General features: G+C 44.5%; 1 protein-coding gene across 1 annotated transcript in view; it reads left to right on the forward strand.

Annotated features, from left to right (window-relative positions):
* CSMD2 (CUB and Sushi multiple domains 2) overlaps nt 1–16863 on the forward strand; it is a 324269-nt gene that overhangs the window by 234658 nt on the left and 72748 nt on the right. The window contains exons 30-35 of the mRNA XM_085306730.1: nt 6375–6569; nt 7607–7723; nt 10426–10539; nt 11191–11286; nt 13348–13551; nt 14004–14128. Coding sequence (XP_085162856.1) covers nt 6375–6569; nt 7607–7723; nt 10426–10539; nt 11191–11286; nt 13348–13551; nt 14004–14128 — 851 coding nt within the window. The remainder of the gene's footprint in view (nt 1–6374; nt 6570–7606; nt 7724–10425; nt 10540–11190; nt 11287–13347; nt 13552–14003; nt 14129–16863) is intronic.

Below are 16863 nucleotides of genomic sequence, written 5' to 3' on the forward strand. Positions count from 1 at the left end.
AGAAACAACCAAAAAAGAAACAACAAAAAAAAATCACTGAAGGACTGATTTCGCTAGTAGCAGGGAAATGAGCAGAACAGTCCGTTCACAGGTATCCTGTGTTATTAGAATATTGGCTTTTCTTCCTTATTGCTTGAGGAAGAAATAAAACTTTTTGGTGGCTTCAGCTCTAATGGGGAGAGACAGGGGAAGTGATTAGAGTTTTCCCTGGGTGCTTTAGCTSTCTGTCGATAGAGCAAGGTGAGAAGTGACAAACCTAGCACAGTTCTGGGAGATGGGGGAAAAAAGCCCGAGTGCTTTGTCAAAGCTTGTTCCTTGCTTGTGTGTCGTGCAGATAGAAGAGCAGAATTATTGCAAACTGTGGTAAATAATTTGCTCTGGAAAAAATGGATCTGATGAGCTGGGATTGTGCAGAWAAAGATTAAGAAATGGAAAAAAATGGAGCTAGAAAGAAATGATCCTTGTAACACACTTTGGCCTATATGGAGTATTTGCAATATAGAAGAGAAGTGTTGATGGCTTCCCAGGTTCTGGATGTGTGCTGCTGTGAAACATGGCTTTGCATCGTGGTGTATGCTGTGAAACCGGCTGCTGAGCCTTACTGGCCCGAGCCTGTGCTGCCGGAGCAGAGTTAGCGCGTGCTGGAGGGCTGACGGGCTGCTGCCAGCTCTGCAGGGCTGCTGCCGATCTCTCTGTGTGAGCGGGCAGTTCTCTTCTCCCGTTTCCAGGCTCCAGTCTGTAGTTCCTGCTTTGGGATTCACCTGGGCAAAGGCTGAATGATAGTGTTCTGATCTGAAATGACAGCTCCTGTTTGTTATGCTGAACAGATGGATTTACCTCCCGTACAGTAATAAAATAATAAGGAAAAGACAATTAACAGTGCTTAAGATTCAACAGATTGAAAATTTCCTGCTCCCACTAGAATTAATTTTACTGAAAATTCAGTCTTGGGTTTTGCTGTTTTTTCCCATTCTTTTTGGACAGACAAAAAGTAGTTAACAAATGAAATCTCATTAAATTAGGGTTGCTGTGTGATGCATTTTTCTCCTAAACACTCCTACGGTGTTAACCGTGCCTACATACTTCCCACAAAGCTAAACTGCTGGGAGAGAAGAATGAGACTTTAAGTTTGCTCATTAATTTCCCCACACTTTAAAAGGAGCTCAGGATTCAAGTCTGAGAAACTGCAGAAAATAGAACTGTGGGGAATTGAAGAAGAAGAAAGAAAGGCGGAGAGGGAGCGTGTGCGCTAGAAAATCAAATATCCAGCTCGGCGCAGGGCCAGCGAGGAATCCCAAGTACGGTTCAAAGGCACCGTCTTCCCTCCAGCCTCCCTCCGTCTGGTCACTGCTGCAGCCCACGTCGGCTTTTGCCCCTCGCTCCGGAATGCCATATATCACCTGTGTCGGCTGTATACAGAATGCTGTTAATTACCAGGGGCTTTGTGGTCCTCTCCTGGTGATGTTCGGAGGGGAAGGAAACAAAGCAGCCATCTGTCACTCCCTCCTTGAACTCCTGCGTCTTCTCCGGGACTGGGATTGTATCACTAGCCTGAAGCTACAGCGTGTCGGGTGAATTTCAAACAGCCTCAGCTCTTCGTTTGAAATTGTTTCGGGGGCAATGGCTCTTCAAGAGAAAGTCCTCCTCTGGGGCTAGGAGGAATGCAGAAAATGAGAGCGCGAGAGAGAAGAAAGCCTTGGGCTTTTATTGTGCCAGTTTTTGCGTAGAGCATGGCAGTGAGAGCGAAGTGGGAATGCAGCAGTGCCACAGAAAGGTGTTCTAGGGCAGATCTTCAGCTAGGCAATCTTCCAATTTGGCTACACTCACAAACTGCACCGGCAAGATTTCTAATAGCTGGACACATATCTTGTCTTTACACCTGTGATGCACCATCAGCCGTGCAGCAGAATGAAAAATCAAAATAAGATTGCTAGCAAAGAAATCATAAGTGGATTCTCCCCACACRCACTTAAATTTAGAGGTTTGGTGTACTGTCTGCATAAAGCCTTGGATTGTTTCAAAGGGTGAAGGGAAACTGAAAAGCAATCGTTTGGAATTTCAGTTGGAGAGGAATTTATTCTTTGGGATGACTTACCAGTAGTGAGTAGATTTTGATTTCAAGCTAGTTCCTGAAAAGGAAGTGCTCTCCTCAGACATCCTGTTGCAGATCTTTTGGAATTATTATAATAATCCTTAACAGAGTGCTTGTTTGCAACACCGGCTTAGTTAATGGCATGTCTGTGAAAGCACTGTGCCGTGTTCATGGTAGATTGACTTGAGCCCAACAAGTGTTAGCTTAACCAATCAAGTGGATGATAAGTTCTTGATTACAAAATAGGAAAGACAGTTATAAAACAAAAGCATAAGTAAGGAAAAAGATTGCTTGCAGCATACTTAAGATTGATGTCCTGTTCCAGTTGTTGCTTAAGAATATTTTATGAATGTCTCAGCTACAGAAAGCTAAGATTTCCCTTTGGGAAGCCAGGTATATTCCCCTAATCAATTTACACACTGCAAACTGCATATTTTATTGAGATACATTTAACATATGCGTACACTCTGATATTTTTACACAGAGACTGACCATGCTTTCTTAATACTATGAAGGGCTGGCTTTTCATTTACAGTGCTTTTTCCAGACATTCTTCCTCCTGCTTTATCCTTTGAGCATTTTGGATGTAATTGTTGTGGACATGTAAGCGGGTCAGACTCCATTAGTCCTTCTGTCCGTATGAGCGATGTGTCCTGATGGTCCAGGGATGAATGTGACCCAGGGTGCGTATTCAGGTTTGGGAGAGAGTTTCCAGGTTGGATGCTCCAAAGCAGGAGGATTTTTAGTACTTCCTGTTTCTGTTGCAGGCCAGAAGTGAAGAGGCATGAAATTGAAAGCAAATGAAGCAAAATTGATTACTTTTCACCCTTCCAAAATGGGGGGGGGACACCCTTATTTCAAATCCATTATTATTTTACCAGACTCATTTTGCCCATCTTGAGCTTATAAACATATACTCAGCATTTCTTATGGGTTATTTAAGGTGGAAATTCTCCATGGAAGCACTGTTCTGTATAATCTATTGCAAGACAAAATGTTTAAAAATACCCAGTGTTTTGCCATTAAAATAGTCAGAAATTGGAGGTGAAGCTTGAACCTAAAACAACTTGCATTTGAAAATACAAATCTGTTTCTTGGAAAAGKCAGTCCATTTTGCTGGGATGAGTCAAAGGAGGCTGTACTCCTGTCTGGCTGGTGCAGCAGCAGCAAAGCTTCCAGGAATGCCAAAGCTGCACCTTGACTGGTGCATCTTCATGTGTAATTTGTCTCTTCTTCCATAGATGATAATCACTGTGAAAAGTTGTCCTTTAGGCAATTCCTTTAAGCATTGCTTTAAGGTTTTGTGCATATTAAAGGCTTGCCCTTGCTCTCGGACATGGAGCTCACGATGCACAGGGAGGACCACAACTCTCTGATGAAGCTGCTCTTGAACACATAGATGAAAGCCTGACCTCCTGGTCTAGGAGCTCTTGCGTGATTTGAGTTTTCCTTGGGRAAGGAGGGGAGAAGCAAAGGACACTTCTCCTTTCTGTGGACTAATGAGCCAATTCTCATGGCATTTCTGTCTTGACTCTTTTCTGAATGTTTGGAGCCTGGGTACACGTTAATTAGGACATTAGGCTAATTCTGAAGTATTTGAGTGAAGTAAAACCTTAATTCTGAATGGACAAGCAGTGCTGTCCTCACTTTGTAGTCCAATAAATCAAAGGCTTGGGAAGCTGTGGCTTTTCCACATCCCCCTTATGAGTCTTCAGCTGTCACCATGCAACCAAATACTCCTGCCTCCCTTTGTAACCTACTGCTGAGGATCATCRTGGCAATTTGCCAGTAGAAGAGTGTTTGGCTAGAGGTATGCATAGGACTAGTGTGTCAGGATTCATCGTCAGCTAAGGTGAGTGGTGTCCCTGAAGGCACAGACCCTCCAGGGAAAAGCGAAACAGTCAGATGAGGAAAATGCAACAAAAGCCACAGAGACATTGCTTAGCAGTCAATCGCCACCCCCTTTTCAGCAGTCAGCAGAGTGACTTGAGCACTCAACATCATGATTTTTCAAAGCAAGAGCAGAGGCTGAGATCAAGCACATGGCTAAGACATCTGACAGCTGGGTGGGAGGCTGATTGGCAGGTTGAAGCCACATCAACTTTTTACATGAAAGGCAGTGAGACTGTTCAAAATAACAAGAGAGGCATAAAGTGGTCATGAAGAAGCTGTTAGGTGCAGCTTTTATATGGAAGAGTCTAAAATGAATATTAGTAATTCAGGGAAATAAAGGTTTGCAGAATAAAGAAATATTTTGGAGAAGTGAGTAGTGTATTTACTCTTGCAAATGGCTTGTATGCTGCAGTGGCCTCTCAGCCATGCAGCTGCACTGCTCATCTGCAGAGCCCTGCTTGACTGATGCCCAGAAGGAATTGCTGGGTGCACAGAGGTACCAGTTCTCACCAGAGCCCATGTCCATATCTTGCACTGCAGCTCTGCAGTTCAGGTCTGATCCTTGTCTCAACACCACGTCTCTGAGTGTGTTGTGACAACCATTTTATACAGGAATATTTCATAGACTTGCCATAATGGTAAAGGCTGCCTGCTTGGTTTCCAATGGTAGCTGATGTGTTACAAGCATGAGGATGAGTGAGGATAGAATATGTTCATCAGAGCTGACCAGAGAGTGAAGGACTTCGATTTCCAGTGCTGCKCATGAAAAAAGCTTTCTGGTCCTTTAATCTTTCTTGTGATAATCAAGATTTCTCTGTTATGTCTAGATGATATCTCAGATCACAGGAGATAATGGAATAAAAGTGTTGAATTCTGTCTTAGAGCCCAAATCTTCTTCATCATGTTGCTCTTTCTAAAATGCTGCATTGCACTTGTAGACACATGGGCGTGTGCTCCTGCCTTCCCACGAGCAGGTAAATGGAACATCCTGTTTGCTTTTTGGAGAGCAAAGATGCTTGGAGGAGAAGTGGCTTGTTCAAACTCGTGCRGCAGGACACTGCAATTGTAAAAGAGGAGCTCCGGTTCTTCACCCACCCTTCCCCTCTTGGACTCCATCTCTTCTGAGAGCAGTGGAATTGACTACTGGTTGTTCACTGACCACGGGTAGTCCACAAGGAGCTCATGAAGTTAGTTCCTGGAATCATATTATCATTTTGACTCTAAAATTTTATGATGCAAATGTCTTCTGGTCTGTGAGAAGTATTGAGAGTTGACCAGTCCGTGGCCCCAAAATTGGGATCTGATGTTGCAGGAAAAAGTAGCATCCTCACCTGGTGTAGGTTCAKGGCAGTTCTTCATGGAAAAGTTTCACATTTTTTCACCCTCCTTACCTGAATCACTAGCTGGTGGTACAGYTGTTGTATAAAGGAAACTGTAGAGCTAATCCTGTTTCTCACTGCAAAGAAAGAAAAGCAAGATTTGGGGCCTTGACTCTTTCTCCTTCTTCACACCCCCCCATACTAAAAGCCTATGATTTAATGCTTAAATACACTATAATTGTTCACAAACCCACTGCTCTCAGAAAAGCCCTCATCTTTAATGAGCAATTTCCAAATGACAAAAGAGCAGGATTAATCAAAGCCTCTAATTATTTCATGGAGGGGAAAAAAAGAAAAGTAAAAAAAAAAGGAAAGAAAAAAGCCTTCAGAATGAGAAGGAAAGAAATATCCATATCCTGACAGCCTTGTAGTCTTTACTGGAATTTTCATATGTAAATGGGGTTTTTAACTCTGCTGGGCATAGTGAACAGAGAGAAAAATGTCTTCATTTTGTCTAAGTGCTTGTAATTATTTTGCAATAATTGCAGCCATGCTGCACATCTGGAGAGTCAACCCTCCAGCACATGGCACTATGCATTTTCACGGTGAGAACAGAAAGTTCTTGGATACTGGAATGATAGGTGCCAAGGAGATTATGCGAACAGATGAAGCACATCTAAAATATGTTGCATGTTCAGTCTGTGTTTGTATGCTCATGTTGCAAAATTTCTGCAGCCTGTCCCCAGTGCAAGGGAGAGAGAGAATAGTTAAATCAAAGCTTTGCCTGGTTGATTGGATTTTAGGTACCAATAATAATTGCGTGAACTGAAGCTTTCCTTCTTCTGGTATAGTTTTGCTGAGCATCAGAATGGTGTTGAGCAGAATCTGGCCTGTGTAATGCCCCTCGTTGAGCAGCACGARAAGATGCTGGAAATCTAAATCCTACAAATGGCTCTAGTGTTCATAACATGCTCGAGTGGAATCCCAGATAAAAAAAGCCCCAACATGTATCATCATTCAGACTTTAACTCTATCAGACCGGTGAAGATCTTGGCGATTTGATTTTGCAGAGAATCCCAGGGAGTCATGCTTTGATCCTGGCTCTATTAAGAACGGTACGCGGGTGGGGACAGATCTGAAACTGGGATCGACGATCACCTACTACTGCGACGGCGGGTATGACATCGAGGGGGTCTCCACCCTGACGTGCGTAATGGGAGGCGATGGGAAACCCACGTGGAACAAACCTCGACCCACCTGCACGGGTAAGGCCCGGGGGAAAGGTGGGCAAGGAGCGCTCGGCCCGGCCCCGAATCCTTCCGCGGTTTGTCTGTATGCGAAGCTGGATGTTACAGCTGGGTGGAGCGGCTTGGGAGGGGGCAGCGAAGGGGGGTTTCAGTGTTTCATAATTTCTCCCTCCCCCTTTTTTTTTAACACCCTGATGTCAGGAGGAGCTCAGCTCTCTGTATCTTGTTATTTCATGGCTTGAAGTACATGAGGTTTCTTCAGCCTTCTTTGAGAGAGACAGAAAACTGGACTAAAGGGACTATCTGTTGGGTCTAGTATGATGAAACCTGTGTCCCTAGTGCAAGACAAGGTTCAAGAGGCTACTTAAACGTTTGCCCAACCTGATCACTGCTAATGAAAGCCCTTATGTTTGTGCTTWCCTGAGCAGGGTCAGAGTTTATTCAGAAAACAGATAGCATTTTTTTCTTAGGGGATCTGGATTTTTTTCAGGTGGGAGGGGTCTCGTTTAATGAAAAAAAAATGTTTAAATAATGAGTTTGCAGCCAGACTTCCTTAATACGAAAGGTGAGACAAGATAGCTGTCAGCCTGTGACGTGACTGSAAGAATTCCTGACTTACTGCTGACTTGAAAATGTGCAGGAGGGGAGGGGAGCGTTCCTGCCGCGAGCCCGGCTCCTGCCGCTGAGGAAGGCGAAAGGAGCGGAGCCCGCTGGCCACGTCCTGCGCCGCGGGCCCGGGCGGCGCGCGGCGCAGATCACGAGTTAGGCGGCAGGGCCATACGGGGCGGCCCAAAGCCTTGGCACGGTCTTTATAATTAGATGTGAAGCAGGCATGAACTGAGGGTGGGATAAGCCTCATTTTTCTTCATAAGAACTTGCAGCGAGAGCAGCAGTGCCTGAAGCACCGAATCGATCATAGAGGGGAGCAGCTGACGCTGCAGTGCGGAGCGCGCGGGCCGGGCCGGGTTGCAGAGCAGCCAGCGCAGCGGCGAGCGGTTCGAGGCAGGCTTCGGGAAGGGCTCCCGCAGCGCGCTCTTCTTGACCTTCTCTTGCAGCCCCCTGCGGCGGTCAGTACACAGGCTCGGATGGCGTAGTTCTCTCGCCAAATTATCCCCAGAATTACACCAGTGGACAAGTCTGCTTGTACTTCATTGTTGTGCCGAAGGACTATGGTATGTTTGCTGGACAGATGCTCAGACATCTGCAAATCGGTCCTACTGTCTGTCTGACCTTTTTTTTTTGGGGGGGAAGGGCATATTTTGTTAACAGAACAGTAGATTAAGTGTGTGTATATATATATATATATATATACATAAATAGAGATAAGGAAGACTGATAAATATTGTGAATATTATGCTGTTATATGCAGGTTACATTTTATTGCAGTCAATAAGGATGATGGGAATTTTCTGAATTTTGAGATCTATCAAAAGTAAGGAGAAAACACAAACCTAGCAAAAAAACCCAGTTTTGTGATTCCCCTTCTGGTTCTTCCACTGTGTACAGTAGTGCAGAGTTGAAAAATCAGCAAAAAGTAATTTAGGATGATTAATACTAGCAGCAGACTCAGAAGACCTCTGAGAGTACAAGATGTATCCACCATAAACACATGCTAACTCTGGTGCTAAATAATCTGTCTGCAGAGAGAAGCACATACSCATTTATTTTTCTGTATATGTAGTTATAGTACTTAGGAATGATTTTTTTCATTTTTAAATTACATTTAAGTAAAATTTCAAAATTAAACAGCAAATCTTATTTTTTTGAATAATTGAGGATGTATTTGGAAGATGTTGACCTTGTCCAATGATTAGGATTGACCACTATGAATCAGCCCTTGCCTGGTTATACATAATCCTCATGTTCAAGGTCAGTTGACAGAAAGCTGTCTAAGCTGAAATGGTAGATTTTCTAGGCTTTTTAAGATGCTTTCTGAAAAGTGTTCTCCTTTCTTATGTCTTATCTCAGTAAAATTTCTTTGTAGAGGTTTTTTCCTGTATGTTTACCATGACCTGAGCATGATATGTTGCAAAATGAATACCATGCAATTACAGATCAAAGCAAACCTCCTTTTGAGAGAGGAAGGAGATTCTTGCTGATAGCTGTGATTTTGACAGCATCRAATCTGTGATTCGGTAACATACTTGAAGGAGTAGACATGGAAGTACTGCTGCCTTGAGTGCTCTGCTGAATTGAGGCCTAAATGTGCATCAGAGCCACATACGCATAAGCAGACCATCATTCTTTTTGTAGACTCTGATGCTACTTAATTTTGGTCAGAGTTTGGATACAAGAATGATCGGCCTTCTGGAAACCCTTGAGACATCTTCAGGATGGATATTAATATTGGTTAAAATATTTTCTTTTTTAAAGAGAATTTAAAGATCTTTAAGAGCATTTAAGAGCACTGACAGCTGTGGCTAGTGAATATCTCTAAATTCTGCTATTTTATACTGCTTCTCAGTGCGTTATATTGATCTAGCTGTTATCAATCCTTGTGGCCCTTTCAGTTGTTTCTCATTTCCTCTGGTAAGATAGCAAGGTGTGAAATAGGGGTGTTCTTTCTTGCACTAGACTTGAGTTACCAGTTCTTCTCCCTCGATGTGTCCTTCTTCCTGCACAGAGCCAAGTTGGGTCTGAGCTCCTGGATCAAACTGGTGAAACGCTGCACCAACTTTCATCGTTCCCTTACAGCTCTCAATCTGTTTTACCATAGCGGATCTTGATACTTGTCTAAAGAAACACAGTATCTAGTGGGCTAGACAGTGAGTCTTAATCTGCAAGTCAGACTTCTGCCCATGATAGGATGACAGCTAAATTAGTTTCCCTTCTCCACCTGCTACCTTTCAATAGCTTCATTAAAAACAACCAGGAAAACCATTAGTAGCAAATATTGTGCATTTTCCATCTCCTTCAGTTTTCTGATTCTGAGGACAGCAGGCGTCAAGGTGTGCCACAGTCATTTTTTCAGTGTTCCCAGCATCAAAGCTATATTGGAAACCTGAATGCGCAGGAAACAAATGTTGTAGCTTGGTGGATGATGAATTTCACAGCAAGGGACCTCTCAGCTTGTGAATCTGTAACTGGGCACTTACAATTTGAAAATGCAAAGCTAGGAGGGGAGACACTGGAAAAAATAGCTTCTATGTGCAGGTTTTAAAGGAAAAAACTGTTATTGTATTCTGAAAAATACAGATAAATAACTAAAGTCTCCTTGTTCTAGCTCAAAAAATGCTTGGACCTTCTCGTTATTATCTTCTCCCATTTACACGCTCTGCCTGCTCTTAGGTGCATTTACGATGTATTCAGTAAGACCCATAGCACTGAATGGCTCCCTCGTTAGCAGTCTCCGTAGACAGGCTTAGGACTGACTGTTAATAAAAATTTGAGTGTCCTCTCTTCCTAGCAGTGGTCTTCCTTGAGCAGAGGGGCTTGATGAAGAAATTAAGCTCTTCAAAACAAGGACTGTTATTTTGTTCAGGTTTTGTACAATACCTAACCCAGTGGGGGCCTGGTTCACAACAGAGGCTCAATACAAATAATAAATAATAATTATCAGTTGGTGAAATTACATACCTTGTGTTATGTAGGCGGGCAAATAGGATGATTCATAAAACAATCCCTTTTGGCCTGAGAATCAGTGTTAAAGCATACTGGCAAGAAAACCCTGGGGAGGCTGCTTGCGGTCTCTRCTATGCCTTCTTTGTGGATAAATAAAGGGCTTCCATCTTCCAGGGCCGCCAGTCGGGCCCTTTTCGTCTTGCCAAGCTCTGAAAGAAAAGCGGCTGAAATGCCTSAGCCTGGCGGCTGGGCTCTGCAGGGCTGCGGTGCGAGCCATCCCACTGCCCCCTAACAGCGTTCCCTCCCTTCGCAGTGGTCTTCGGGCAGTTTGCCTTCTTCCAGACCGCGCTCAACGACGTCATTGAAGTTCATGATGGCCCCAACCAGCACTCGCGGCTCCTCAGCTCGCTCTCGGGCTCGCACACAGGTAGGGACRTGTCCTTGTTGCTTCTGGAAACAGAGAGCTTTTAAAGGTCGAAGGGCTCCTTCCTCTCCAGACATCACTGCCAGCCTGTAAGYGAACATCGGGTTGTGAAATGTGGAAGTACTTTGGCTTTATCTGAGGTKGCTGAGAGGGAAACCTGCCCAATCCAGGGGTGATCAGCTGGTGACATCAGGTCCTATTCTCTTGGGTGCTCAATGTGACCTTTGTACCCACTACCCTCCGAAGTACCTGAGTCATCTACCTTGCTGCTAGTCACTTCTGAAAGTCTTGGCTATTTACTTTCTTATTATTATGCCACTTGAAAATTTGAAGCCTGCTCTTTCTCTACAGTTTTTCTTTTCTGAAAGAAAAATGAGTGACAGCGCTGGGCTGTCCAGAGCCATGAACTCCCAGAAATAAGGTTGGTACCAGACCCTCAGCCCCTCTTTCCAGCCAGATGTCCTTACAGGATCATTTCTCATACCTCTTTGTTTTTAAGGTGAGATCAAGGCCTTAAGCTAAAATGTACAGTCTGCCGTTTAACACCGTGCTCTGTGCAGAACAGTACGCGGTGCAAGCCCTAGAAAGGCCTCAGGGGGACATTTCTCTAGCTCTAATTTGTCTCTTCTGTTTTTTTCCTCTCTCTTCATCCAGGTGAATCGTTACCATTAGCTACCACCAACCAAATTCTCGTCAAATTTAGTTCCAAGGGTCAGTCTACAGCCAAAGGTTTCCATTTTGTCTACCAAGGTAAGTACAGTTGTGTTCTGGAGATATTCTCAGGTTGGTTATGAGATGACTACTCTAAAATACAATGATGTCCTGAAGTCTGCTGAATACCATCAGCTGCTTTTGACATATGCGGGTCACTGCACACTTTGTGTCTAAACAGGAAATATCAAAGGAGATTATTTTGGTAGCTGTGGACTTGCAGGTCTCTCCAGTTCCTTTATCTACTTGMTATTCAGACCTGCCATTCTCCCTCAGCCTCAACCCTCACACATCCCAAGATTAGCATCGGAAGTAGCTCATGGAATCACGTCCCAAGTATGCCGTGAGCTCTCAAAATTTATACCCAAGCATTTTTSCCGATGGCATTTTAGCACATTTCTCAGTGTAAGTGGCTGAATGCTTGTCTAGCAGCTTGGTAAAAACCTTCCTCACTGTGTGTCGTAGGCTCAGGTCTCCTGCTGTCAAACTTTCACCCCTTGGTACTTTCAGTAACAGCTTGYGTTGCATTGGGTGGATCCCACTCAGATTTTAGAGTGGTAAATAGAAAGTGATACACAGAATAGCAGAAAACAGAAGGGCTTTCTCACCCACATGGTCCGTATAGTTAGCTGTGGTTTAGCCAAGCTTTTACATGTACGATAWTTAGAAGTGGGGACAAGTAGGGAGGCGGCCTGTACCTTCTCCAGGGAAAAGGGGAATGTGGTTTGGGTTTTACAGTACTCAGAGATCTGTTTTCTTGAATTTCTGCCTAGTTACTGTAAAGCAACTGTAATTCTGGTAGTAATAGTTAAAAGATTTCACCAAATCAAAGGTTTTAGTGAAATTAATAAAGATTACCTCCTCCCTCCCACATACTAATTACAGTTACAGCCCTGGGCTGCATACTGCTCAGTGACTTCTGCATGGAGAGAYACTTTAAAAAAAAGAAAGTGCCTGGCCACTATCTGATGGCATTTACTCTCATTTTTACACAAACAAGGACGAATTTTCTCTCTCTCAAAGCCTCTCCCATCCAGGTGATGCACATGTTAACATGGCTAACGTGCGTTTTAAAGCACTGTGTAAAAGTGGGCAAGGAGGAGCATTCTCTCTGTTTTAGCAGCAGGCACAATAAGGTGAGGTGCTGTTTGGGTTAATGTGGATGTAACCAATGATAATAAGTAGTGGTTCAGAAAGCTCCAGGATCTCTAATAATTGAATTAACCTTAAAACAGTGTTTACTCGGCAGCATTCAATACTCYTGCAGAGCTGCCAGTTAAATCAAAGCCACAGAAAAGAGTCTTTCATGCACGTGAAACCTGTCTCCTCCCTTTCTTAAGTACCTGCCAAGTAACTGGCTTTTGCAGAATGCCTCGAAGAGCACTGAACATGCTATTTCCATTCTCTACCTCTGGGATAATATTTTCATTGGTATAGTGTATTTCACGGAAAATCGAGTCATAAGCTCAATGTCAAGATGCTTCACTGATTGATGCAATGCAAAGAAAGTAATCTGGTGCCCATCTTTAAATACTTACTGGAATGTAGGTGTTTATGTCTATRCAGAAAGGCATTTCATGGAAACTGTCTACCAGGCAAACCACGTCAGACATTGGCTTTATCTCCCTTTTTGTTTGGTACAGAAGAGCTTGGGATGCTTGATATTACAGATTTTGGCCAGGAAGCTGGAAAGAATGACRCTAACTTGTTGCACAGCGTATTACTGCTATCCTTGTTTCTACCCCTTCTATTGCAAGTTTCCCCAAGATAAGGGGATCACAAACCATCAACAGCGTGTTGAAAGAAACCTGAATTGGAAAGCAGAGCTGCTGGTTGATGCGATTCTTTCAGTAGTTTGGAGGGAGGAAGAGCACCTGCTTGTTGGCTGGATGCAGCAGGTTGAGCTCTGCTGGCCCTGGGGTTATGTGAGCAGTGGTGCAGGTCATAGGTATTTTGGGTATTCTTGCATAAACCCGTCCTCTTACAAACCACACATGGCTCAGTAGTGTTCTAGCTGCTTTTCTTACAAGTCTTTTTTTTTTTTTTTTGGCTTTTACAACTGCACTCTCACTTGCTGTCTCCTGCTGTCTGCAATCCCAGCGGTTCCTCGGACCAGCGCCACGCAGTGCAGCTCGGTGCCGGAGCCGCGCTACGGCAGGCGGCTGGGCAGCGATTTCGCGGTGGGCGCCGTGGTGCGGTTCGAGTGCAGCGCGGGGTACGCGCTGCGGGGCTCGCGGAGCATCGAGTGCCTCACCATGCCGGGAGCCCTGGCGCAGTGGAACGTTTCGGTACCCACCTGCGTGGGTAGGTATATTTTGTTTGGGGGGAAGAAAACACAGAACAGTTCGGCAGAAAAGCAAATGGAATTCTTTGGGATGGTTTGAAAATGCCATGCTTCTTACCTCTTGCAAGGTCTTGTTTCTTAGCTGTGAACAAGGCCAGCGAGGCCCAAATGTCAGGGAAGTGACCTTTTCATCCAAAACTCAGTTCTAGGAGCTGGCACAACATCTAAGGTAAATTAGGTCTGTCTGAAGCTGCTCTAGCTTCCTTTGGAGGACAGCTGTTCCCAAGRAACTTGTGATAGAAGTTACATGAAAGAGTGACTGAAAAGGGTATTATTCATACGGATTATTTCCTTAAATCATGAGCCAATTCCTGTTTGCTTTCTCTGTTCGCAAGCAGATGTTTTAAAGGGTATATGACTTGTTAAAAGGCTAAATCCTTCCATATTTAAGGCAATACTTTGCTTATTTCAGTGCCTTGTGGTGGAAATTTGACTGAACGCAAAGGTACCATCCTTTCCCCTGGCTTCCCTGAGCCTTACCTGAATAGTCTCAACTGTGTGTGGAAGATAACAGTCCCCGAAGGAGCTGGCATACAGGTACGGTATTAGCAGCTGTTGCTGCAGCACGATGCAGAGAGAAGGAACTCACAGTATCTAGTGTGCTTATAAYGGCACCTGTTCTGGATTTGTGGCCCCTCGCAGGAAAGAGATAGTTTGAAYGTGTGTAATTCTTTTCTAGAATCAGATACTCATTTACCCTACAGCTGCCAAAGTGGGTAATATTTCAATGGGTTTTTACTTCCTGGAGATATTCTTTATGGAAAATCAGCTGGAGGCATGTGACTATTCTGGTGTGACAAAATAGTTGTGTTATTTTGGGCGTATGTCTTTATACTACTAAATTATTCAATGTTGAAAGCAGTGTAAGCTGTATCAAGGAAGAGTTGCTTGTTCAGAGTGCCTGCGTGGATTTGTTATGCCAACATAGTTGCAGCAGTGTGATTATACAATTACAGCTTTGCTGTTCATTGTCTCCAGGTAAATGAGCTCTCTCTCCAGGTTTTTGTGGTCCTTATCATTCCTCTGCAGGAATAGTCCTGCCAGCTAGAGGATGTTGAGAATTAAGCCCAACGTCAGAGACCAAACCTTAGATAAAGTTCCCATTCAACACCCCTGTGCATCACTCTCGCAGAAAGGCAGTTCGCTGCACRTTACACTGGCATCGGTTGACGCAGAGGAGATGGATTCTTTAATGGGCTCATTCATTCCATGGGCCTCATTATCAGCAGGTTTCTTTCTTCTTTACACCACTTTGTCTGCAAGGGTTTTGTTCATTAAGTGCTTTTATTTCTGTATCAAGTATTTGGCTAATAGACTTGTAGGTGGGTTGCTCCCTCTCTGCAGCACTCGCAGCTATTCGCATGCAGCAGCTGCGATTCTCTCGGCAGATTTATAGAAACGTTGGGTCTGCACTGTTGGGTTACAGCTCTGCTGCTCCCAGGGCTGGGTACTTGTCTGGTGACACCAGCTAATTCAGATTTGAAATCCAAATCCRTGTCTGCAAGGGCAGAACCGGTGAGATTGGTGGGGGCTGGCAGGTTGCTGGTGGCTTCACCGACGCCGGCAGCCCGGCGCAGGGCCTGCGGCGATGCTTTGTGCCCTCTGCCGGGCTTTCGCGGCATCCAGTCCAGCAAATCCCTCTCTCCTCTTCTGTGTTTTTAAGGCCATTTAACAGAATGTTTTCAAAAGCTTCAGAGCTCGTTGTTGATTCCTTCCTGTTTGTCTGAAATTTCAGCCGTTTTCCAAACCCCCAAATGGCAGGAGGCTCTGTTCGGCTCAACAGAACATTTAAACAGTTGAGGCATTTTGCAAGTTGCTCAGGACTCTTGGGATCAGGAGGTGATAATTCACCTAATTTTTAAACCGATGTAAATAGACGTCTGTATTCTGCACTGCTGTGTTTTGAATGCAAAGCCTCGCTGCCAGCTCCTCGGCCGTGGAGCTGCTTTCGTCTGTCTGCTAAGGTTAGAGGGAAGCAGCAGGGGCGGGCTGTTAAAAGCATGTCTTCAGGCGTAAGTACTCGTCTCTCCCCTCTCCGTGCAAATGCATCTCTCCCGTGTAGAAGTCAAAAACATAATGCCAAAGAAGTGTTTGAAGGTTTTTTGTTTTCTTTCTCCCCCTCCTACTATGTGTGACCTCTTGCAGTGGGAGTGGATATTTGGGGGTCTAACGGAGCGCGCAGGCAATCAGCAAGGTCTGCGCCAGAGCYGAGCTTTGAGTTCAGCGCCCGGATGGGGGCAGAGCGCAGCGCACCGGCGCAGACCCCTGCCCGCGGCCGGCCCGCGCCGGCGCTCGCTCCCCCGGGGCCGGCCGGGCGCGAGCCGGGTGCAGCGAGGRCGGCATGGGGGAGCGGGGCCAGCCCCGACCCGGCCCCCCCGGCGCTCCCCTTTGTGTGCCAAATGTTCCGAGTTATTAGATACTAATTTAAGCATTGGTTTGCCCTCATTTTGTACAACAATTAAAGGTTAAACAACTGTAAATCAGAGGAGGAGGTGAAATTAAGGCTTTCTTAGTAGCGGCAAGTCGGCAGCAGGATTTTTATGTAATCAATGTGCCAGCTAGCACTTCTGCATGAATTATTCATTCCTGTAGCAAACCTTCCTGAGTGAATTAATTTATATACATGGCAGTAAATAGATGCAGATCCCTTGTGAATCCACATGTCAGACTAGAATTAGAACCTTAAAAATGTTTATTCCGTTAAGTCAGAGGGGGAGGGAATAAATAATTTAAAAAATGTAAAAGCAAACAAAAGCCGCATTCTCAAGCCACATTCTCTTTCAATAATGCAAATCACGATAGGGGTGTAATTATGCAGGCTGAAAGGTATCGACCTGGTCAGTGTGATCAGTAATGTCTCTGCAGGGGTCATTGCAATTTCTGCTAGATGAACTCCACTTATTTTTTGGAAAAAAAACTTTGCAGGAACTTTATAGCTTGTTTATTATTCAGAATAAATCATGGAGGAAAAAGGTTAAAATGCCAGAAATAATGGTTTGTGATTTATTTTTTATGTATGTGTGTTTTATTTTATGTTTGGCAGGGCAAGAGCAGGATAGATATTTGGAATGGATGTGTAAACACAGAATAAGAACAGGGGGGAAAATGTTTTTTTTCATAGAATTTCCAGAGAGAGGGGAAGACTCCGTGTGTGGGGGGGTGGGGGGGGTGCAGGCAATCAAGATCTGCAGTGCATTGAAATCTCTTCAAAGTGTTCAGTCCAGTGAATGTGCCCTGCTGAGCTCTGCGCYTAGGGGAGTAATTCTGTTGAA

This window comes from Rhea americana, unplaced genomic scaffold (genome assembly GCF_003343005.1).
Source record: "Rhea americana isolate MKP2758 unplaced genomic scaffold, rheAme1 scaffold_246, whole genome shotgun sequence".
Classification (NCBI taxonomy): Eukaryota; Metazoa; Chordata; class Aves; order Rheiformes; family Rheidae; genus Rhea; species Rhea americana.